Source organism: Nothoprocta perdicaria, unplaced genomic scaffold (genome assembly GCF_003342845.1).
Source record: "Nothoprocta perdicaria isolate Ctin4 unplaced genomic scaffold, notPer1 scaffold_191, whole genome shotgun sequence".
NCBI classification, from domain to species: domain Eukaryota; kingdom Metazoa; phylum Chordata; class Aves; order Tinamiformes; family Tinamidae; genus Nothoprocta; species Nothoprocta perdicaria.
In genome coordinates this window covers 345,340-369,109 of record NW_020455105.1, presented here as the reverse complement: position 1 = coordinate 369,109, position 23,770 = coordinate 345,340, and the positions used below count along the sequence as shown (strand labels likewise).

Genomic DNA, 23,770 nt, shown 5'->3' with positions numbered 1-23,770 from the left:
AAACTACTGCCGCGTCGGCCGTTGCGAGTCCCTCTCTTCCTCCTCTTAAACACTTTAGAACAAGCCCTGCCCGCCCGGGCTGCTCCCAGGAAGGCCCCGCAGGCTGCATGACGGTGCTCTTGGCCAGCCCGTGCTCAGATAAAGCTCCCCGCTGCCGAGGAATTTATTAATTATTTACTCACGGGAAGTCTCCTCAGTCTGTGCGCCAGCACGGCGGGCGGCCAGGCCAGAGGAGGACCTGCAGCCCTGCCTGGACCGTGACAGAAACTCTGCATTTTGCTGGGTGTTCCCMTCACAGGTTTCACTTTTTTCCCCCCTCATAATTCACCTAACGCAAACCTAATCACTGACTAAAGAAAGAAACCTGCAGCGTAGCTGCGACGGGATCTGTCCTCCCTGCCCGGACACAGGCAGCGTTGGGACCCCTCCCCAATGGCCACCTCTGGACATTAAGGACCTTATTCCTAAATATTTCACCATCTCTTTACAGGCGTAATGGGGCCTCTGACGGAGTGCTGGTGCACCTGCAAAATGAGCTTATAAAGACTTGAGGCCTCCTCAGGGTAAAGCAAGGTCACCTGGAGCTTCTGCAGGTAGAAGACAGTGAGAACAAGAACAGGGTTCTAAGTAGCACCTTTATGTTTGCTTTTCATTGAATCTCTTTTGTCAAATATCCTTTTTTTTTTTTTTTTTAATAACATTTTACATGTCCTAGTTAGCACTGCCAATGCTGACGGTCTCCGTCACATCTGCTTGTTCATCGACTGATGCTGCTGAAGCGGGGAGAAAATTAGATGTTGCTGGCGACCACGCTATGGCTTGGAATGACCCACGGCCACCCGCAAAGGCAACTGCAAAACTCCCAGAGCAGACTGCACATAACACACAGTCACAAATACGAACACCAGGAACGAAGGCGCTCAATTGAGAAGACCGTTTTTATGGCATATTGCACAGACACCTTGGACAATATAGGAAAGTATCAGAGAGGTCTTAGAAACCTTGTCCTTTCCTTGAAAATGCTCCTGGAGATGGCTGGGGTCCCAGCAGAGTAAATTCTTGCAGAAAATGACTCCAGCTTCTTCCTTAGTCTGCAGAGACTCCATAAACGCTTTGACCTATTCCTTAGGGATACAAAAGCTTGCAAGGTACCAAACCCCAATACTGGCTGTGACAAAATAGGAGTTTGGGACTTTTGCAGCCCCTCATCAACTCTTTCCTGCTCTCTATTTTCTTAAGTCACAGCTTTGTTTCTGTCCCTTCATCTCCTCTCCATCCTTCTAACATTTAATTTGTCTTATGTGACTCAAATGAGTCTTTCTTTTAGTGACCTAACATTTTAACCCTAAGCCTGATGAAAAACAGACTTCACAAATCTGACACTTAAATTAAAAGTGAAGCACATGCCTCGGATATGACTTAATTACAAAATAATACGCTAATGTTAGTTTGTTCCAACTATTATTTAACCAAAAATTTGCACCCATCAATAATTACTGCTGCAAAAATATTGGTAATTATCATAAGCCAAAACTCACTGCAGCACCCGACTGCTCTGCTTTCCTTTAATATACAAGGAGTTTAGTTCTTGAAGATCCTGTTGAAGATGAACTGGGAGGCCAGGAATACCCCCCGCAGCCTCATGGTGTTGAAAATATTTGTGTGAGCAACTCTGAAAGCAAACCACAGCTTGCTGGCAATGATATGTAGGTGAACTATTGCCTTTCTGCATCCTTTAACAGCTTGTATTTGGTATTCAAGGTGGAAAAAAAAGCTCTTCTCATCCCAAACCAACAACAAGATGTTTATGAATTAAGTGGCAGGAGGAGGGAAAAGGATGCATTCTGCTGGACTGGTTGCCCTAGTTTGAAGGACGTGCAATTTATTGATATTTACCAATAAATAAAACTATTCCAGAGTTTTATTTTATTATTCAGCATGGCAGCAGTTCAAAACAGTGATTTGATGAAATTCCTTCAGAAGAAGTAATTTTGCTAGCTTTCCACCGTGAACGATCACTACTTTCTAAGGTATTTTGAATTTGATTTCTTGTGTACTTTGATGCAAATTACACTGAGGTTACTTAAAAGATGTAGTTATAGCACTTCTCATTAAGGGAGCACAGCGGCGTCTGCCAGACTTACTACTTGTTACGAGCCTCTCCATGGAGCGCTGGGCTAAACTTGTGACAGCAGAATTTCAACTATAATTCTGAAATTAATTGGTATTGATAGGGTTATATGCATGTTATGAAATATATTAATGTGCTCCCTCACTAGAAAAAATATTATTTAAGATATAAGTAGCTCCAAGAACTGTTTCTAAAACCTTGTTTTAATAAAGCCAGCCATGGCATACTTTGGCAGTTGTGCTTTATCAAATCTAAAAGCTGGTTTTTATCTTGGACTAGCTGAAATGSTGGTTTGCATCAATACTAACTCTTATCATGGCCTGCTAGTACATACCATATATTTTACAACCACATAAAAAATTAACCGAGGATTAAGCCAAGCATCCTCTCAAAAGGCATGTGTCTATACCATCCACACAGCAAAATGATGTATGTGTAGGGTATGCGAGATGAAACTGAAATGGTATTTATACCATTGTGCCTTGAATCCAGCTGGGTAATTTTATTTTGGCAAGGCTGCTATGGCCTATTTTGTCCACAGAAATGTCCTCTATGCCAAGGACAAGGTAACATCTGCTTGTTAYTGTCACTGAGGAAAAATATGAAAAATCCACAAAAGTCAATAGAGTTATTCTAGTTCCACACCTGGACGACTGAGAGCAGCACCTGAAACAGCCGCAGCTCTTAATGCAAATGCTTACTGAGAAGAAAACTTCCAGTGCAAGACAAATATAAAGTCTCCAGATCATTCCTCCACATTTCATACAACTCATGATTTCTTTGCTCCTTTCACACCTGCAGAAGACAAGACATTATCTTAAGACCAAATCACCATCCGCTGGTTGCACCTAGGCCTAATCTGCACCCATTGAGAAGGAAAAAGCTGATTTTAAATAAATGCTAAGTATTGCCATAAGAAGTCCACAGAAAAGTCCCACATGGAGAATTCTGAAACTGGCACAGGTACAAATGGAAGGAAAAGGGGGTTATTATGCTTTTCAGTGCTTCAAGCTTAAGAGGTGCCGCAATAATTTGATTATTGAGTTCTGATGATTTTTCGCTGCCCAAACGAGCTCAAGCATTAGCTGCAGCATCCCASGATGAGCGGGGCAGGTATCGCCGGCCCGTCGCTCCCGGCAGCCACACACGTGCTCGCCCGTTTACAAGATCAATAAACTTGACACTTTCTGAAGTCAATGATTAACTCCTTTTACTGTATTTGAACTCGCCCGCTTTTACGGCTTGGTGCGGCCAAGGCTAGGGTGTCAAGCGTGTTTTTAATTATCAGGATAAATAATATAGCACCTTATAATCTTCCTCCTTGCACTTAATGATCTTGCGATGCAGTGAAATAAATTGCAATTGGCTCTAGCTACATGCAGGCTGGCTCTGCAACTCTATTATCTTTACAGGAAAACTCATTCTGGAGGGTTTATTGCAATTGCAAAAGCAGTCTGGACCAATTGAGATTTATTCCCATTTTTAATGTTTTTACCAGCCTGAGCAAACACTTGCCCCGAGACAGAAAGCACTGGCTTCTCTGGAGGCTGYAGGGCCCTGGGCGAAGGCACAAGCCGTGGTCTTGCCCAATGGCAACACGCAGCGTTGTAGCGTTTAAATCATTACAGGACTCTATAAATCATTTCATACCAGAAGTATATGCCACAGTTTGCATAATTATTTCCTCTTTTCTCTCTTTTTTGTTGCCTTTTTTTTTTTTTTTTTGGTAGTAGTTAAAAATATCTTTAAAAAGCTGCAGAGAGCATCAGGGTAGGCAGTGGAGCTCTTCAGCCCTTCTTGATTTTGTTTCCATTCTCTTGCGCACTTCAAAATGATCCTCACTCTGTCCCTTTCTAAACACACCAGGAAAATACACACACGGGCCCTAATGCAAGGCCAAACTATAATTACAGGATTTCTTTAAGTGTTTGTGTAAACAATTTAGATCACCACCTTTTCAAGTGTTCCATCCAAACCTCTTAAGAAATGGAAATCCATCCACCCTCACTTTATCCAAGGTCAAGCAAGCTCAGGGCTATGCAAGCAATGCAGCAAGACTAGATGCAACATGCTAAAAAGCACCTAAACATAAAAAGGTTCAAGATCTGACCTAGTATTTCTAAAATACTGAAACCTGATAAAACAAAAATAATTTTTTCTTCCCTTCACYGAATGTGGCTCCAGGCTTGTCCACTGTAGTACTTGCATATTCCACACCATGGACCTCTCTTGTAACACCTGCCTGCACACTGAGAAACTCTTTTTCTGTGTAGAACACAAATACTTCAGTTAAAATTTGTARAAATACCTATCAGAACAAAGTAGCATCTAAAATAGCAGAAAGCCCTGTTTTCTGGGCTGTTATTTTCCTGCCCACAACACACCGGGGTGGAGCAGCTCCACGYGCCATGAGGAGCCCACATCCCGGGAGCACCACGTCTCCACACGGCTGATCGGTCTCCCCGACCTTGGCCGAGGGGAGTGGGGATTATTTTCACCGGGATGAAGTAATGCAGCCGGGAGCAACATGGTTTCTGTCAGCAGCAGCCACTCAGACTCCATCCTCGCACCACTTGAGTTCCTGCACGCCCGTATTTATATTGGCCCTGGCGCAGAATATCCCACTTGCTGCCCGCCTCTCAGCCCCTCCACGCCTCAGGCATGGGCTGCGGCCTCAGCAAGCCATGAGGGCTGTAAAAGAGCCGGGATCAACACCCAGGGGATCTGCCTTCAGCCCTCGTCCAAACTTTCCATAGTCACCAAGCAACCCCGGGCGGCTGCAGCAGCTGGGAAGCAACGYGGCTCCTTGAGCAGCTCCCTCGGGTGCAAAGACGGCCCAGGGAGAGCTGCTCTTCACTTTTCCTCAGTGGGTTTCTTCCATAAAATCCGTCTGCTGGGGTGGCAACAGGGATGGTGCCTCCGTTGCCCTTTAGCCGAGCGCACCGCTGGCCAGGGCCCACGCGCCTTCCCGCTGCAGAGAACCACGCTCTCCAGAGAGCCACTCTATGAAAGATCTGCTTTACTGAAGAAAGCAGATGTGTTTAACTAAAACAACAAAAAGGGAGAAAAATTTTAATCACTGAAAAAGAGGATGGGAAAATCCTGTGGGGTTTGTGGTCTGACAAACCTTGCGAGCTATTTCTGGGAATCACAAACGCTGTTTGATTTTCATGAAGCAAACGCTCCTTAAAATTACAGCCCTCTCTCTGCTCCTCTTCTCTCCTCTCCTTGTTTCCAGTAGTTCAGTAAGGGCAAAAACAATACCATATTTAGCTGATAAATGGAGAAGGCTCCACAAAGAATAGAGCAACCATGCAAGAGCCGGAGTGACCAAGGCCTGTGTGTGCTCTGTGCAGGAGACACTCCTACAGGGCACGTGCTGGGAGCCCCACTCATGTTCCTGCTGCTGTCTCTCTGCTGCACACGCAGCACCATGGAGCCAAGAGTAATAATGTTGACAAACTGGACAATTTTCTCCTTCAAAATGCAAGCCAGTGTGTCTCCTAAAGTTGCAGAACCCTTGCAAGGAGGTGCCACACTATGTTTCCAGTGTTTGCTCTGTCAAAAGTCCACTTTGGCAAGTGAAACATTCAACCTGTGGGTCAAGCTTTCACAAAAATGTGTTCATTATGCAGCAAGTTGTCTGTGTTTTTTGTACAGTTTGCAGAGCTTCAGCAGCAAATATCTAGAGCATTTCCCTGAATCCCTCCCATCTGACCGCAATCCAGCAGGTTTTGTCTGGGTCAATTTTAAACTGCACCAAACCAAAAGGCCCTTTTGTTTTCTTTCCCACTGACRTTCCCATGACAGTCCTTGAGCAGAACGTGCTCTATCTCCTTCAGTCTCTGTGATCTGCACCTCTGTTTTTCGCAGTGTGCATGAAGTGTGCATGTCCTTGCCAGGACAAGCATAAAGCCATCACACCAGGTAGCAGAGATGATATGGAATGAGAAGAAAAGGACAAAAAAACATTGGAAAAGACTGGGCACGTAACCATTTCCCCAGTTGTTTAAAAAATACCAGTTGTTATAGCACCGGATCATTCACCCGCACTTCTGGTTGTGGGGTGGAGGTGCCCTTGCCACCATCCACTTGGTGGAAAAAATGTGAAGCCCTAAGGGCCGGAAAGGCAGCGCGGTGGCCCCGCTCTCGGAAAAGTGTCCGAATTGCGGGGCAGGCTCCTTCTCACTCTCCCCACAGCTCGGGGAGCTGYTTGTAACCGCCTGGGTATCTGCAGCACCTGCCTTCGAAATGCGAGATAAAGTGCTGATTTATGTATAAAGCAGGAGTGTGCATTCTTATTTTCAAGGCGCTCTCCCGAGCTCCGCTGCACATGTGGAGAAGCAGAGCACATGTGAGGAATGCAGCCCTGCAGCCTCGCAGATAAGGCTGCAGAGCCGACTTCTGCAACACGCCAGAGAGCTAAAGGAAGGACGTTCAGGTCAGCCAGTGCTTTCCRAGAGGAACACTTGGGGTTTGTGATTTCTATATGAACCATAATGGTATGTTCTGCGGCAGTTTCTCTCACTTGCCTGGAACCACTTGGGCAGCAGTTACACATTTGGCTCTCGCTACCTCCAGCAGTATTTCAGGAAAGCAGAGGGAACAGGGATGTAACACACACATGAATTGGGATGTTATCTAGCTTTGCCTGTCTCCTTTTACACAAGCTACCCATTTAACCTTTTGATTTCTAAGCAGCAGTCAAACCATCTATTTTTCTGCCATCGCATCACGGCAGAACTCTGCACCTGTAAAATATGTGAAGAAAAGTGCAGAGYATATGGACCTTTTTAAAAACACGATCTTCAAATTAAATCCTTAAATGATCAGCCCCTTCCGCTCATGGCAGATGAATAACGACAACATGGGAAAAGCATGCCCACGAGGAAAGGCTGCCTCATTCCATCTATTTGGTTGACTGTGTTATCGTAGGAGAAGAAACACATGTTGTAAGGCACAATTACCATCAAAGAGAAACTCTTGTTTACACAGCATTCTTCAAAGTGCTTTCCAAATTTAAACTCAGTTTAACCACTAACACTACGACGATATCCAAAAACCGCCGATTTGTTTACAGCGACACCGCAGGTCAGCGTGGACAAGGGGACACCGTTGGATCCAAGTTCACGTGAAYATCTCCTGGGGAGGTGAGAGCGGCCAACCACACGGACCCACAGTCGGTTCTGCCAAAGTGCCAGGACTAACGGGACAGCTTTTGAAAAAATGGCATGAGGAGATTTTATAACCCAAGTTTCAGGACTCTTCCTGAAGAAAGGAATTCCCCAGAGCAGCCCTTTAGCCTTAAATGATGGGTAGGAAGGTCAACCACATCCTAGATCTGCTGCTTTGGAACTTGAAACTGAGGCACCCATAGGTGGCTTTGGTTTTCACTGTTGAAAGTGGGTGTTTCTCATGCCTAAACCTATTGCTCATCCACGAGAGTTCTGAAGYGGCAGCCAGGCTGTGAAACAGCATCAGAGCCTGAGGGCTAATGCCTTCCATGGAGAACATGGGGACAGGCTTCAGGTTCTCTTTGCATTTGAAGAGAATTTCAACAAAAATATTAGAAAAKTAAGCCAAACCTAAAAAATCTTAAATAGACTTGTCTTTAAACAAGACAATTTTTCAAGGCTAGGTAAAATGCTCTGTTCCCCTGCACTGAAGTGGAGAAGTGAAGGAGTGCTAGGCCTGCTACCTTTAACATGGTATTGATGCAAACAGGGTTTTTGTGGCACTTACCTGGGTGCTGTGGAACTCCAGTTACCACAGGCACTTCAACCAAATTTTCATTAATTTCTTTGTTAGCAGCTTGTTTGCCAACTTGTCCAGGGAACAAATTATGCAAGAGAACAACATACATTTCTCAAGATATTTTTTGCATGGGAAGAAGAGTAAACAGCCAGCAACAGCACCAAAGGCAATCTTCAATACCACAACATGTATTTTCTCTTAATGGTTTACCTTAACACGGCTGGAAGGAAACCTCTGCTGCTATCCACTAAGTTGCTGCACGCATCACTTTGCCAGCAGACATGAGCTGGGTTCAAGACAATGTACACAGCTTTTGTACTYGAATTCGGCAGGAATTACAAGTTTAGCTTCTATTTTCATGAGTTTCTTCACAATTCTCTTAATTCATACTTTTAATCCACAGAGTTTCTCTAAGAATGTGGAATGTTCTCCATTCAATAAAATAGGAGTCTTGTGCACATTTCTTTGGATATGTTTCCCTGCAATGTTTAGTGCAATGTGACCTCCCATTAGACACAGCCTACAATTTTCCAAGGTAATGAAGTGAGATTAAATATCTCCTTTTTTTTTTTTTGGTTGCAAAATTACAAGGCATGAGGATAATAAAATCTACTTTTGAAGAGGAAGTCTCACTTTATGTTCACCTTCCTTCTATATTCTTTTGTACTTAYATTCGTGTAAAATGATAGTCAGGGCAGGCTGAAAGCAAACTGAAAATTGGGATTATTAAGCTCTTTACACTGCCTATTTTAATGCCTGCTATGGTTCATATGGAAATCAGTGGTTTTCCCCTCAATTTTGGGGCTTTGTGCATAGAATATGGCAGGGCCATTTTAAGACACTGACTAGATGAAGGATGATTAGGTCAGGAGAAGTGTGATAATGTTATTGTGACATTATTTTAACATTCACCATTATTATGTGTGCTCCTTCTGGTCTCTGAACTCACAGTAATCTCAGGAGCTTGGGTTTGTTGCCATGGCCTGAACAAAGCAGTGTTGACACTGCCATCAAGCTCAACCCGACTCTCACTAACCAAGCGGGACCATTTGCAGTAACTTCACAATAACTGCCTKGGCTGCTGGCTGGTCAAGTTCTGACTCCTTTATTGTGGGGAAAAAAAAAAAAAAGAGAGAATGGAAAAAGGTTTCTACATCTATTTTATATAAAAAAACGCCTGGCACATCTGAACAGCCTAGGCAGTGCCGTGGTGGCTGAGCCCTCTGCTCCCTGTGCTCACAGCCTCTCCTGTAGGTTGTTCTCAGCCGAGGGCTGCTGCTCAGCCTTCAGATTTTAGAAACCTCAACCCAGGCAGAAGCAGACAGAGATTTGGACCCTCTGAGCCACAAGCCACTAATTATGTCTCCAAGCTGCTAAACACGACAGTGCCCACTTCTTGAAGCTCCATACAGCTTTGCTCCTCTGAACACTGCAGGCACAGAAAGGGGCCAGCTATGAGCAGAGAGCTCCTCTCCCCAAAAAACCTCCAGCCTCTTCATTCTAGTTTCCTTCCATAGGAAAGACAAAAACACATTTTATGATGTTCCATTAGAGGGCATCCTCACATGTCCTTTTGTGAGCAGGTTCTTCCCCAACTTTACCCTCTGCAATCCTTTGTGAACTAACTTCTAGAAAGAGCACTCGCATCCCCACACTTTCACATCCCTCATATTACACTAGTGGTTTAACTTTCTGGTTTAGCTGATACTGTATTTCTCTTCTAGCGGGACGGAAGGACAGACTGGTTTTCAGTATCATTGCACGTGGGTAAGATGACAGTAAACCGCACACGCAATCACCAAAGTAACTTCAAACTTCAGAACAGTGGAAGATCTGACTTGAAAACACTAAGAAACTGTACACAGGCGAGTTAYTTCTATCACATATCCTGAAAATAGAGGGGAAGATAAATACGTATGTTCTTAAAACCTACTAAAGRCAGAAACTCAGCTGCCGAAAGTCACCAGTGTGCTGATTGCTAAGATACAACAGCTTGGAGCCAAGAGTGACAAGGGCAGCTAAGGTGCAAGCTGGCTGCTACAAGCCATGCACCTGAACTCAGCTCAACTGCTGTTTACTAACCCAGATATAAATAGTGGCAGGTACAGAGCTTACTGCTGTCAGCCCTGTTAAAATCAGCAAATAGGACTAAATTACATGCAGCAATAAATATTTTCAGGGTTGGGCTGTAATATATTTGCAGACCACTTTCTGTTCACAATACTTATGTGACATGCCTACTGAAATCAGTTTGAAGACTGAAGATACCAGATATCTAAAGAAAATATTGGAAATTAAGAAATCAGGTGTAAGAAATGGCATTTGAAATACTATGAAAATTTATCTATGAGACTGATAATGCAGTAATCATAAATTATCATCCTTAAAGTGGAATGTAAAAGTGCTTCTGTCATACAAAGTGAAAAATGAACACCTGACTGCTGAAAAGCAGGATTAATGAACCAGTAAAAGAGACATGAAACAACTTACGATGATCCTGGGCTTGCTGTTGGCGGGGGACCTGGAAAAGTGACAGAATAAAAACAGCGAGATGAGTTATGGTGAGGTAACAAGTAGGAAGCCTTAGAAAACCTTTTAAAAGATAAAAGCAACAGTCTATCATGTTGAACGTGGTTTATGTAGTTGAACAGACGATTCGCAGTTTCTCAATAGCAAAGACAAGGCTGGATCTTGTAGCAGTGCCAGAGATCAGGCCAGCAAGCAGGTGAGGGGCTGATCCTGCACTCAATTCGTGCCTGGGCCATCATGAAAAACATGATATGAAACGTGGCCTGCACAAAAACACCCGTCTGCAAACTACAGCTTACACAAAAGCAGGCTGCAATCTAACTGGGAGAAATCAGCATCAATTGTTATTATTTTTCAGGGAATTTGTCCTACACCTGGTTCAGGAGCATTCATCAGGTTTCCTTGGACCCCGGCAGGTCCTTGGATGAGARGATTTCGCTGTTCCTGCATTTGGGCTTGATTTGGGCAAATACTGGGAGGGCTGAGCTCACTGGAATTTATCTTCACTGCAACAGCACAGGCTGAAGAGTCTGCTGCAGCACATTCAAAGGGAATGCATGCAAATGAATCTTTGCTCTGGAAATTTGATTGTAAGATTAAATTTGCTCTAGTCAGAAAAAGAAAGAAAAACATTAGAAATTTTCTACAAACATATCAGGTGTTTTCAACAACAGTGTCGGCAAAAGTATCACTGTTCAGATAAAAGTCTCCTAAACTTCTGATACAAGCTAGAGGACAAAAGATTTATGCGAATGTTTAAGTAATATTTTTATAAGAAATAGAACATTAAAAATCTATGAGATTCATGGGGAGGGAGAGGAAAAAAAGCTTTGAAACTCCTCAAATACATCAATCATTATGTGTTATTTGTTCAGTTCTAAAGAGGATTAACCAGGTCTCCATGCAAATATCTTCAGCTGGTGAAATCTTCCCCTCTGAATGGGGGCAGGCAGGAGACAACGCACAAAATCTGTTTCTTGTTTGAGGTCTTCCCAGGCATTAGATCAGCTCTGAAGGCAATTATCTCTATATAAACTTTGACTTGGAAGATATATATATACTTATATGTATATATCTCACTAATGTGCCTCCAATTTATACTGTAATGAACATTTGCATTCCAGTGTTTTGTAAACTTAAAAGTTCTCATCTCCTAAAGGAAAAGGGGGAGGTGATTCTGGCTCTTGAGAATGAACCAGATTTTCTCACCTAGCCTGAGTCTGCTCAGGTGGGATATGTTTAGTTCCCCCAGGATTTTGATCCTACTTCCAGTAGGTTCTTATATAATAAAAGCCACTATTGCAGCTGGTGACATGTATCTCAGCCAAGCAACATGCAGAGAGCATAAAACTACCACATCCCAATAGAGTAGGCTGAATCCAACCTGCTATTGCTGCATCTGAGCTGAATGTTTGGAGGGGCTAAGACAGAATTCCCTGTTGTCCTGCCCCTTCCTGCAGTTTGAGCAGTTTGTAAGGCAAAAACCTACCGAATTTCACAAAGAGCACACCAGTTGTGGAAACGGTCTTTCTGCCGTTGGTCGCAACGCACTGGAAGTAGCCGGTATCCGTCGTGTCGAGGTTCCTGATCCGCAGCCGAGAGCCGTAGCTGGTCGCGCGGAAGGAAATCCTGCGGGGCTCCTGCACCACCGGGGCGTCGTTCTTCAGCCAGCGCACCGTGGGAGGAGGGTTGCCAGACACCTTGCAGTGCAGCTCTGCGGTCTGGCCCAGGGTCGTGGTGATGTTGTTCATGGGTTCGTCCAGCGTCAAGAAGTAATCTGTGAGGCGARAAGAGAAACAGGGTGACTAAAGAATTCCAGCTTAAAGGTCACTGTAAAGAACCCGCGCTCTTGTCTTTGGAGGGAAAGAAAAGAAGTTGCTGTCAGATTTAGGAGAAAATTTAATGGAGGTGTCTGGCCCAGCAATAAGTGCCATGCGCCCTTGCATGGCAAGTTAAAAAAAAGCAATCTTGGAATTTTCATTGTGATAGAGTAACATTRTATTTCCTGAGAACATCTCTTTCTCGGCTACGGACTCTGTGCTTTCTCGGCATCACCCTTCTCAGCTTCATTCCACACAAAAGAAAGCGATAGCACCACTTTTCCTCGCTCTTGTTTTCCCTTTTTGCTAACTAGTAACTGTGAGAGGTGCATCCAGGGGGACTATTCACCTCCAGCCAAAACTACATCTTCCAAAAGGTCCCAAGTCTTTTGGAAACCCAAGATCCCCAAAACACATCAGTATATGAAAATGACCCCTCCAAAGTGAGGATCTCAGATTAATTTTTAATTGACTTGCAGAGCAGTGCAGACAGCATGTGGATTTTGTCCACACTGACTGTAAACATGAGGGAATAAGGATCACATTTAGGACATGCTGTTTTACCCTTGGTCAGCGTTTTCCTTGGTAAAACTGCTGCAGTTTATCTTCAATCTGACATTGATCTTGTGATAGGTGAGAGTAAAAGATCAAGAATTATTTTATTTTGTTAGAATATGGAATATTAAATCAAAATTTGAAGAAATTAATCTCTTCTAATCCAATCAAGAGCATTGTCTTCTTCTGTCGGCTGCTATCCCATTCTGCATCCTTCAGGAAGAGGACTATTTCCAGTTAACCGTGTTCAACAGTTAATTAAATCCTGTAAAGGCCAAGAGCTGGATGGATTGGGTACTGGCAGTGGAACACTTTTATCTCTGTGTCACAGGTTCACACCTYGCTGTGGTCACCAGTGGCCAAAACTATTATTATTTCTGCACGTAACTACTGCGGGGAGGCGGCAGTGAAGCCCCTGCGCTCTGCTCCGCGGCTCTCCGAGCAAACCCGTAGGGTCAAGAGAAGCCCCTTGCCCACGRGCAAGGAAATCCATGTCATGCTGCTGCTGCTCTCATGGGCTGTCTGCACCAGCAGAAAGCCTCCCTACCACGAGCAGAAAAAATTCCCCTTGTGTGCTAAAAGCAGCTTAGGTAACTAATGTTCCTAACTAATCCACTTCCCTAATTATTTATTTAATCCTGTCCTCGACGGCTGCTCCCTTCCTTGGGGCTTGTGTATATGAATATCAGTTTCTGCTGCGTCTGCTGGGACGGGGGTCCTTGCCCTCCGCCTGCACCGCGCCGCAACAAGGCGCCCCTGTTCTCGCTGCTCCCTGCGAGCCCGCAGAATAAACACCCAGCACAAAGGAGCGCTCCACACACGGGCTCCATCCGTCCAGCAGTCTTTTAATGGGCACGTGTGGATTCGAAGCTGCAAAATGCTCCTGCTATCGGTGCTCCCACRGATCTAATTAGTTCTAACGCCGCGTATGGGGTAAAAAGGTGCAGAYGGACATTGGGGTTTGGTTTCTGGCACCCAGGGTGTCAGAGAGGGTGCCTGGTCCCTGCAGTCACTTCTGTGGCTTCCTCACAAGATCAGAAACGTTTCTGACTTGCTGCCCTAATAACCTCGCCGGGAAGCATAATCTAAGGCAGCCCGCGTATTCCCGGGTTCTCTCCACGATCTGCATTTAATAAAATCACACTAATAGCATGGAACTGGATAACCACATTTAATTATCTGTGTAGCATTTCTGGAGCACACTCGTCTGTATAATTCCTGATAACAGTTTGAATACAGCGATCGGCAGCATAACGCAGTYGGAAACACAACGCCGTCCGCCCTGGGATGGTCTCGTGGCAACCAACATGGTAGACACAGTATTTTAAAGGTCCTATGATACGTAGAGGAGGGCAAGTGAAGGAGTAAGGATGATAGGTAGATTTCCAAAGACTGGAGGATGATTTTAAAATAGCAACAGCAAGCTGTAAGAAAGTGTCGCCATAATCCAAACAGAAAGAGTCTCTGGGATGCAGCAGCTCCTGCCTCCTCTCCAAGCATTCTTCACCTCCCTCAGCACACTACTATAGAAACACCAAAACAAAACACATATACTAAATTCAGCTTTGTTTAATCCTTATATCCACAGATTTTGCTTGCAAACCATCAATCAGGTGAAGCAGCAGGCCCTAAGGAACCTGAGATGAGGTTTAAGCTGGGCAGCTTTCAAGAGGCTGGACGCTTCACAAGAAATTTCTCGCAGATAGAGTGGCTCTGTAATTGAGAATGAGCTGAAAGTCCAACAGTGCTTCCAAGAAAGCCTGGAGTGCTGTTGATGCACACAAAGTAAGGAGAACTCTTTCTCCAGGATGCATGGAAGCCCTGCATTCCCACATTTGCCAAAAGGGGCCAAAGCAAAGGCCAGTTTTATTTTTCATACTTGTGTCTGCCTGGTGCTTATGGAAGTCCTCCCCATCTCCAGAGCTTCTGTCACCATCCCCTTCCCTTAACGGCACCAAGACAAAGATCCGGGTTCTCATCAGATCCCCATGCCACAGCTCCTCTCTGGTGCCATCAGGACATCCCCAGGGCAGGAGGCACAAGGGCCCGGGGATCTAGGGCCCGGTCCTCCCTGGACGAGTGGCGCTGCGGCTGGAGGACAGACCCGCTGCCGGCACCGGCGCCGAGGCCACCACGTCGCCCCAACGCCTGGCACCAGCCCTCGTCTGACAGGCTTCCCTCACGGAGAAGCTCCCTCCATCTCCAACATCGACTCTCCTCGACCGAAAGAATAAATTCTTAGAAACTTTATGGCTCTCGTGTGCAAAGGAATTACTAYGTTTCTGAGAATCAAACAGTCTAGTGGCAACGGGCACTGGAAAGTCTGAGTTTTAATCCTGGCTCTGAGCAGGCCGGGGTGAATCATCCAGCTACGATTTTTAGAAGAGCCGAAGGGAACGAGACACCCAAAGCCAATCAAAATTCACATGGGATTTGTGCAACTCACTCCTTTTCAAAACAGCCTTAAACCCTTTGGCTCGATCTCGCTGGCTATAAAGTGGGRATAATAATCCCTCTTACATCATGGGGAGGCTGTTATGTACATTAATGAGATAATGCTCGTAAAGCACTTTGAGGGTGAAAAGTACTATGCTGGGATCAGCGCTGTTATTATATTTTGAGCAAAATCTCAGGGTTTCAAGCACACAACAAACGCCGGGCCATGTGTTAGTGTCGCACTCTATACAGACATTTTAGAGACATTTTAAGTTACAGAAATTCAGAGCAGTCCGAAACAGTTCTAAATAAAATTTAGCCCACCTATAATTTAATAATAGCCAAGCTGATTTTTTTTTAATTTGTAAAAACAATTTATTGCTGGGCCTAGATCCTGAATGCCAAGTTTCAGCCCACAGAGAGGTTTTTTTTTTTCTTTTTTAATGGCTGAGTTATAAACCTTGAAAAATGCTGACAGCCCCTTTACTATAGCAGCACTAGCGGGTGCCCTATAATGAACTTTTAAATGACTTGAGATAATATCTGGAAAGCCAAGCCTGAAATATATTTCTGGTTTTGAGCCGTTGCCAATGCAAACACAACACATCATAAGTCATCTTCATGATTCTAAGCGCATAAATTGGAGACACTGCATGTAAAATCCAAATATTAGGTATCCTTCATGGCGAAACTCGGTGCTGGTTTGATCTTGCAGCACAGCAACAGCTGTGCAAGGACAAAATGCAGCGCGCCGTGGGTCTTGGAAGGAGAAAAGTGCGTGTATTTCCACGACTCTGCCTTGACATTGTTAAACYGGAGCCTTCCCAGTCATAATAAATTCTTAAGCATTCGACTACTTTTAAGTGGAGCCCAGGTGGCTTTCAAAATAAAAGCTCGTCCTCGCTGGCCAAGGAATGTTAATCTCCAGTGTGACCACATGGTTGCTCTATCTTAACTCACCAAGGCTCCTCTTAGGGAGAGTTACACCTCTCTGCTCGCAGAGGGTTTGCTGGCACCGTGTTTCYACACGTGCCCCTCATTTCATTAGGAGATCACAGCGTGATGGGGGACACAGGAGAAGACCTGAGATAAACTGTGCTTCATTTGCCCTTTTCCTTTATGCCCTTTTGATCTTTCACAATATTCAGAGGAAGGTTAAACTTAGACCTTTCATTTAARCCCCCCCCMACCTAAGCACAGCTTTGCTCCAGGYGCAGCAGAGCGGCCAGGGGCCCAAGTCAGCTCCCTGTCCTGCATGGGGGACAAAACTGCGCTGTGGGAAGGACCAGCAGCAAACGTTTCTGCAGCAAAGTTACAYATGTGAGGACACTACTTCCAACTGCCAAAGCGGAGACTAAGTATTTAAGCCGGCATGTGAAAGTCCAAATGTGCATTGCGGTGCGTAAAGCATCTCTGGGAACCAGTTGGAGTAATGCACTTTGGACGTTAGTCTTACAGACAATTTATTACATTTATCTTTCTTGCAGCGAAAGGTTTAGCAACTCACCACTTCTTTGGCATAACATATGTTGACAATAAAGGGAGACAAAAAGTGTCCGAGTCAATGACTGCAAGATGGATACATTCAGTGATTGGTAACTTAAACAAACAGATAATCTTTGTCTAACGAGAAGAATACTATTAAGCATATCACAGGGTCTGGCAGCATCTGCCCAAGATAGTATACTGCTGTGGAAATAAGTGTTTTCATTCATTTTGAGTTTTGGATTAGCCATGTTAGTCTGGTCAGATGCTACATTTGGATGTATCCAGCACTCACATTTATCACCCTCTCTGACAAGCCCATTGAGCCCAGCCAGTTGGAAATCTTCTACATGGAATTGTTCTCTTTGGAGAAGGAGTCGATGAGCTGGAGCCCACCCAGTCTGAATGTGCTGGATGGGTTTGTTGTTCGTTCCATATGTTCAATAAACTTCGGTTTTAAGCTCTTCCAGTTAAGCTAAAGAAGGACTCAGCAGGATTTCTTACTGAAGTGTGGCAATAGAGAGAACACATATTTCTCAATTGGAAAAAGGATTAACCATTGATTCCTTGATCTGCCCATAACTCATAAAGGAAGACATCTCCTGGAAGGTCAGGTCTGAGCGCCTGATCAACAGAAGCCTTGTTATTAAAAGGGGCAAAAGGACGACTACTGGCTGGAATTTCAGTTATTTTAAATGAATAAAGGTAGGGGAATGACAGTGGGAGGAACGGAATACCGTCCTCGACCCAGGATTTGGCAGACCGCATGAGAATATCACAGGGCTAAAGAAACCCAGACAACCGAGCGGAAATTTTCACTGTCAACCGTCCTGGGACAAAAGGAAATTGGCTCCTGCACTCGCTTGCTCGACTTAACTCCAAATGCCCCCAAAATGCGTCCGTGTAAGCTCAGTTCAGAGGCCTGCACAGACGGGTCTCCTCTTGCCCAGACACCACCTCGGGGCATTACACCATCCAAGGACAACACAACTACACCGGGCTGCCCGGGTGTCGTGGCTTTTGGGGTGTCCACATGTGCTCCTTACAGTACTCAGAGTTTTCCTAATTGCTGCTTTCTCCTAATTAACAGCTTCTCCAGGGCCAAAAGGAGGGGGAACTAGTGGAGGGAGACCAAAGCACAGGTCCCTGTGGCCCTTGGCACATTATCAAGGCCTGAATCCCGTTGCTTTTTGATGGGAACTGGACCATTCACAGTGGTCCAGTGGACCACCACTGCCTCTGCAGATCCTCAGTCCACCCCGAGCGCTCCCACGTGCCCTGCCTTTGATGGGATCCTCGCAGCTTTACGGACAGCTGTCCCGGAGCGAGCTCGGGGGTGATCAGATCACCGAGCAAGGCGACGTGAAGCTTCTCTTTGCTCAGGAACCGGTTTTATAGCACGAGGAGGAAGCTGCTGAACTTTATCACACACGCACCCACAAAAAGCGGTTCGGAATAAGTAAACAAACGTCCCCGTCCAGCTATAAACCAAACTACTGAAAACCATCAAGGGATTTTGCCGTCACTTTAGAAGCCGGTCGGCAGCACAGAGCCATGCACAAAAACTCAGCTCACTAAAGGAAGGGTCTACGCAAAGGTATGTGCCTCAAGATTAATGCTGGAGAGTCAAAGAAAAGCTGTTATTTTTGACATTTTGACATAGCATCGCTTTAGGATCTGGTTCTTGTTAGCCCTTTCTGTGCCTTCTAAAGGTCTATTTTTTTCTCAACCCAAAATCTCAGGAAATTTGGAACAGAAACTTACAATAAAACACGTCCCTTGACCCTATGATCTATCAATCTTTCAAATAAACAAAGATAGCTGGATGAGCCAGGAAAAGGTTATTATATATAGTTACCTTATGCATAGTGGTCAGACAGGCATTGCCCACACTGAGGTTTAAAGAAAAAAAAAMCTGTGTTAAGTGAAGCATTTTGGGAAAGACTTTTACCACGAATGCTGCACGTTACTGAGGGAGGTTTCTGTTTCAGGTTCTGTTCTATGACCTTCAAATTTCACACCCTGTATTATTTATAAATGAGACATTGAAGAAACACAAATTCTCAAATAAAAACGTACACTCCGTCAGTGGAAAAGCAAACAAAAGGAGCTAATGTACTGTGGCTAAAAAAATTTTCAAACAAAGTAGCAGTAATTTACTGCCTCGCTACTAACGGGACCCCACAAATAGCATCAGGATCCTGAGCCCCATCAGGGGAAACGTGATTTACCGAATATCCCCCAGATAATAAAGGAAAATAAAAAGGTAAATTGTGCATGAATGTGAAAGCTGTAATTCTTCCCCTTTCACCATGTGTATCGAATTCACATCCAGTGATTTCAAAAGAAAATCTGGAAATCTCTAAAGAACTAGGGGCAAGCCAGGAGGCCTCGATGAGCCCGGTTTGGCCCCGTTGCTTTTGTTTACGTTTCCATAACGCAGTCGTCGCGAGAGCCCCATTCTCCCGGCACCATCAGAACAGAGTCTCCGTGGAATTGTGTGGACATCCGGCCTGGAAGAACCTGCCRGGTGATTCTCCCGGAAGGGAGCACCCTGCGTGGCCGCATTACAGCCATCCAGGCTCCCCCAWGCGCCATGGAATCTCCTGACGGCCGCGCGGCCGGACACCTCCGGGATGCGGGAGCCGGGGTGCATCCGCAGCCCTGCTCCTATTTCCTGCTGCCAAAACACAAAGCAYGCTCATGGAGGAAGGCTGGTTGAAAACATGAGCGGAGGGATGTTCACTGGGGGTGATCCTCGTGTGGACCTGCCTTCGGAGACTAAGGCCATGGCCAAGCACAACCTCCAGCAACCGCTGTTTAATTTGGGATGCGTCTTGCAAAATCCTGATTCGTGCCCTCAAGCTCTCCAGGGACTTTCTGCCATGTCCCCAAGGACCCTCGTGCAGAGGAAAGCGCAGAGCTGAGGGGGTGACGTCCAGGGGTGGACATGGGGAAGAGACGGGACACGCACAGCCCATTCCTACCGCTCCTGCGGAGTCTAGGCAGGCCAGCCCAGCCACAGAAGAGGAATCCTATCCACGATTAAAAGAAAATACAAAATATTTCAAAGCTGACTCTTTCCTGGCGGAGGCTCAAATGTTATCTTTGCCTGAGGATGAAGAGTTCCCAAACAATTCCTCTACTGTACGAGACATAAACAGGCCCCCATCCAAAGCCGGGTCTATCTCTTTCCCTATAAATAAACAGAGATGTGAGGCAGGGAAGCTCTACCTTTGCACGTCCATCCTTGGGAATGGAAGGATGGAAGGAAGCAGCTCAGCGAGGGCTCTTCACCTTCGGAATGAGGCTCAGGAACTGAAGGAGTTGCTGTGAACCAGAGCCTTTCCCAAGCCAAGAGCTGGAGCAGKGGCGAGGGGAGAAGGCAGCACATCAAACAGCAACAAAAGGGACTCCAACCTAGGGGGAACCTTCGTCACCCACTACCCATCCCAGAGACACCAGGGTTCCTGCAGCCACACTGCCTTTTCCCCATAGTCCCCCTATTCCCCCTTCCCAACTTAACATTTAATTTGATTGCACTTGGGTTTCTCGTTTTCCCTCGTGACGTTCCCCTTGCACTCCATGACTGAGCACTTGGAGCGAAAAACGCTCCTAGCTGAATTTTCCAAAGTGATCATTTTTATTTTTATGCAGAGTTTGTTTGTTTTGTTTTGTTTTTAAAGGTTTTGGTGAGAAACCACCTCCTCCCTCCCATCAATCGTTGCTTTCAACAGCTCTTCACGGGTGGCTGMGTCTCTTTTAAATTCATTTCCTGTTCAAAAGAATAAACAGGCAACTGTTTAATGCCATCGATTTAGYTTATTTAATAGAAATTGAAACCTGAATGGGGCTCAGTTGTAAGATAATCATGACAGGGCCCCCCAGGCCAGGCGAAGCAGCGTGTTTGGGAGCGACTGCAAAACGTGCAACGCTGTTGAACAAGACTACGAGTCCATTCCTGTGTCCTGAACATGGCAGACATACTCAGGACAGAGATGGATTCTGGAATTCTGGACAGGCCAAGCTCCTTAATTAGGAAGTTTGGCCGGGAACTGCTTTGTTGCGGCACTCTCTGGGAGCCTGCGCCACGGGAGCCGGCGCTGCCGCTGCTCAGGTTGCCTTTGAGACAAGGGCTTTCCCTGCGATCTGTGGACGTTCTACCCAGCAAGGCCTCCAGGCTGACCCTGCGGAAGGAAGAAGGCATCACTGGCAACCACAAATATCTCAGTGCCTTCTTCTACAGAGGAGTCCAAAGCAAGAAGCAGCCCACACTGACACAGTGGTTCTGGCTGAGACCTTGCCCCATTGAGGACATGGTCCACAAGGAAGCTCAGGGAGATCCTCCAAGAGCTCCCGCAGCCCTGGCGGCCCCGGGGAGCACGGGCTGGCCTTGCTGGGTATGAAGAAAACCCTGTCCTGCGAGTTAGCAGCTCCAGCACCACCTCAGAGCCTCAATCGAGACCATCTGGCCGGCAGCCTTGGGCACTTCCCAGCTTTGGACTGCTTGTCTCTGTGCCCTTCACTTTCTCCCTCGRGGTCACTCATTTCCATCCGATTTTTTGAGCAATTAAGAAGACAAACAAACCAACAACCGACATCTGGCTGGAGGGAACCACTGCCTCTCRCTCTCAGCAGCCCTGCAGCGTCTTCTATTGGGTCTTGTTCTTGGGTCCTCTGCATCTAGCCCCAAACCAGCTTGGGTCCCTCCACATGGCCCAGCAGTGACAGCTCGACCAAATTTTTGCTGCAGGGAAAACTGTTCCCAGCAGTAAATGCTGCCCAGGGGACTGGTGCATTCTCAGGCTTGAAACAAGAGTTCGCTCCTCTTTCGAGTGCCCCAAGCTCTGTTTTTGAGCCATGCTGAAGCACAGAAACATATTCATGCTTAAACATAAAACATTATGAACATATGTTTGTAAAGACAAAACAAAAAAAAAAAACACAAAATGCAGACAAAAATGCTTGGGAAAGCCATCTGTGGGAGAACWCTGGGAAATTTCAGGCTAAATAGTTGATGGTTGGCAAAGATATAAGCAAATGGAAAGACAGTGTTTGACAAATTGAACAGCTAGCATGGCTAAGAGCACCCTCCGCAGCCAACGTTATGGCAGAAGCTTTTCAAAGGCCAGACTGGCTCAAAAGTTGCAGGCCACTGGCTGGGAATATAGGCCAAAGGCAGCTAAGCCACTTGGTTTAAATAACTGGTGATGCATAATTTAGAAAATGAAAGGGAATAAGAAATATATCTCTTTATTTTAACCATTTATACCCTTTACAGAGTTTGAAATCACACATAATTACCACTTAGAAATGTCTGAAGTTTTGAAATTTTTCCTTTCTATTAACGTAAAGCCTTAATAAAACACATCGAGGCAAAACTGCCTCTGCCCGATGTTGGTTAATTTTGAGTTCAGATCCTAAGATCCACCAGACAAAATGCCAAGCAGGTCATAAACCAACAGGATTCACRTCTTGAAATATTTTTGCCATGTGGAACGTTTTACGGGAACAAGAAACGAACACAGCATTCTCCAGAAATCACAGCGCTGCATGTAATGAGATGTCAAAAGATCACAAGCCAAACAAGGTTTATCTCAAATGCCCATTTGCTCACTGATTTGGCCAAGGGGAGAGCAAAAATACTGATCTGGAAACCTAATTCCTCCATCTTCACATTTTCATCTGTCCATTTACCTTTATCTAATTCGCTCGAGATGTTCCATGAGGATGTGGGCATAAAGTCAGCAACAACTGATGAATTTGCTCCTGAAAGGGAAAGACAGAAAAAAAGAATGCTGTTAATACACTGTGCCTGTATCATTGGGAGATTAAGAGGTATTTTTAAAGTTTAAAGAGAAATAAAATGATTTGAATGATTTGAGCATTGGGTAKTAAAACACACGAGATGCTCCATGCTGCCAGGGTGAAACACATGGACAGCAGAAGCAGCAAAGTGGAAAAAGGCAGCGGGCCAGCGCTGGAATTTGTTCTGCAGCGCTGTCACTGTGAGGCCTTGTGTTAATTAAGCCACCGACCTCTCAGATGGATCAAGCCCATCTTAAAATCTCTCCCCGGGTTTTATGGAGGTAGAAGGACTCATGCACCGTTACAGCTCACACCGCCTGTGAAAAACCCAAGTGCTACGGGGCTGCCGAGCGTGTTCCCCATTAGTGTTTACGAGGATTTTAATCCTGCAGAGGAGCGTGTGCGGGACCAGGCTCCGCGTTCCGCGCTGGAGCTAACAGGGCTGCTTGTGCAAACAATCCCCGTACGACAGCGCTCAATCCAGCCCTGAAAGGCCAACGCAGACACCAGTAGCATCCCCTCTTACAATGACAGCTTTGCCCTTGCAAAGAAGGTGGAGAGCGACCTACAGCTATTTTTTAACGTTTTTCCTTAGGCATTCGGTCAATGCTGACCGCCAGTAGCAGAGGCTGGTGCTGGGGAATACTGGCAGTGTCCAGCCCAGCTACAGGTTGTGCTAAAACACAACGTTGTGTTGGGCCCTTGCGCACGACACGGACGTCTTAATCAAATGGGAAGCACCAAGAGCTCATATGCGTAACGGCGGCTTCCGGACGGGCCGGGGCGGCCCAGCCCGCCTGGTAGCACTGCTTATTTAAGCCTCTCTCAAGTATTTCCAAGGTAAACACGGCGTTCGGAGGCACCCGAGCGGGCGGCGAGGATGCGTGGGCCGCGGCGCAGGCACCGGCGCGGCAGCGGGAGGCCGMCGCGTGTTTACGTGAGCGGCGATTTTGGCCCGCCACGTTCGTGCCTCTCCTTCCCTTCCTTTTCAACACTCGGGCTTTGGTGCAATAAATGTTTTCCCAAGCAGACGCCACCTCAGCGCAGGCACCGCGGCCGGGGAGCTTTGTGCAGCATCAGGCAGCGGCGCCGCGGGACGTCGGGCAMGTTATGGAGCGCCCCGGCGAGCAGGGTGATCCTCGTGCTCCGGAGCAGCCCTCTCGATTGCCAGCAGGATCCCGTGGGATCAGCTGCTCCCTTGGGAGCGCAGAGCTGGTGCAGGAGGTGCAGGATTCACGTATTGCCTTACGCC

General features: G+C 46.0%; 1 protein-coding gene across 1 annotated transcript in view; it reads right to left on the bottom strand.

Annotated features, from left to right (window-relative positions):
* Positions 1-22,476, bottom strand: part of ROR1 (receptor tyrosine kinase like orphan receptor 1) — a 40,578-nt gene extending 18,102 nt beyond the window's left edge. The window contains exons 1-3 of the mRNA XM_026037190.1: positions 22,408-22,476; positions 11,904-12,191; positions 10,376-10,406 (exon numbers count right to left, since the gene is read on the bottom strand). Of these exons, the coding sequence (XP_025892975.1) occupies positions 10,376-10,406; positions 11,904-12,191; positions 22,408-22,450 (362 nt within the window). The 5' untranslated portion in view covers positions 22,451-22,476. The remainder of the gene's footprint in view (positions 1-10,375; positions 10,407-11,903; positions 12,192-22,407) is intronic.
* Between the last annotated feature and the right edge of the window lie 1,294 nt (positions 22,477-23,770).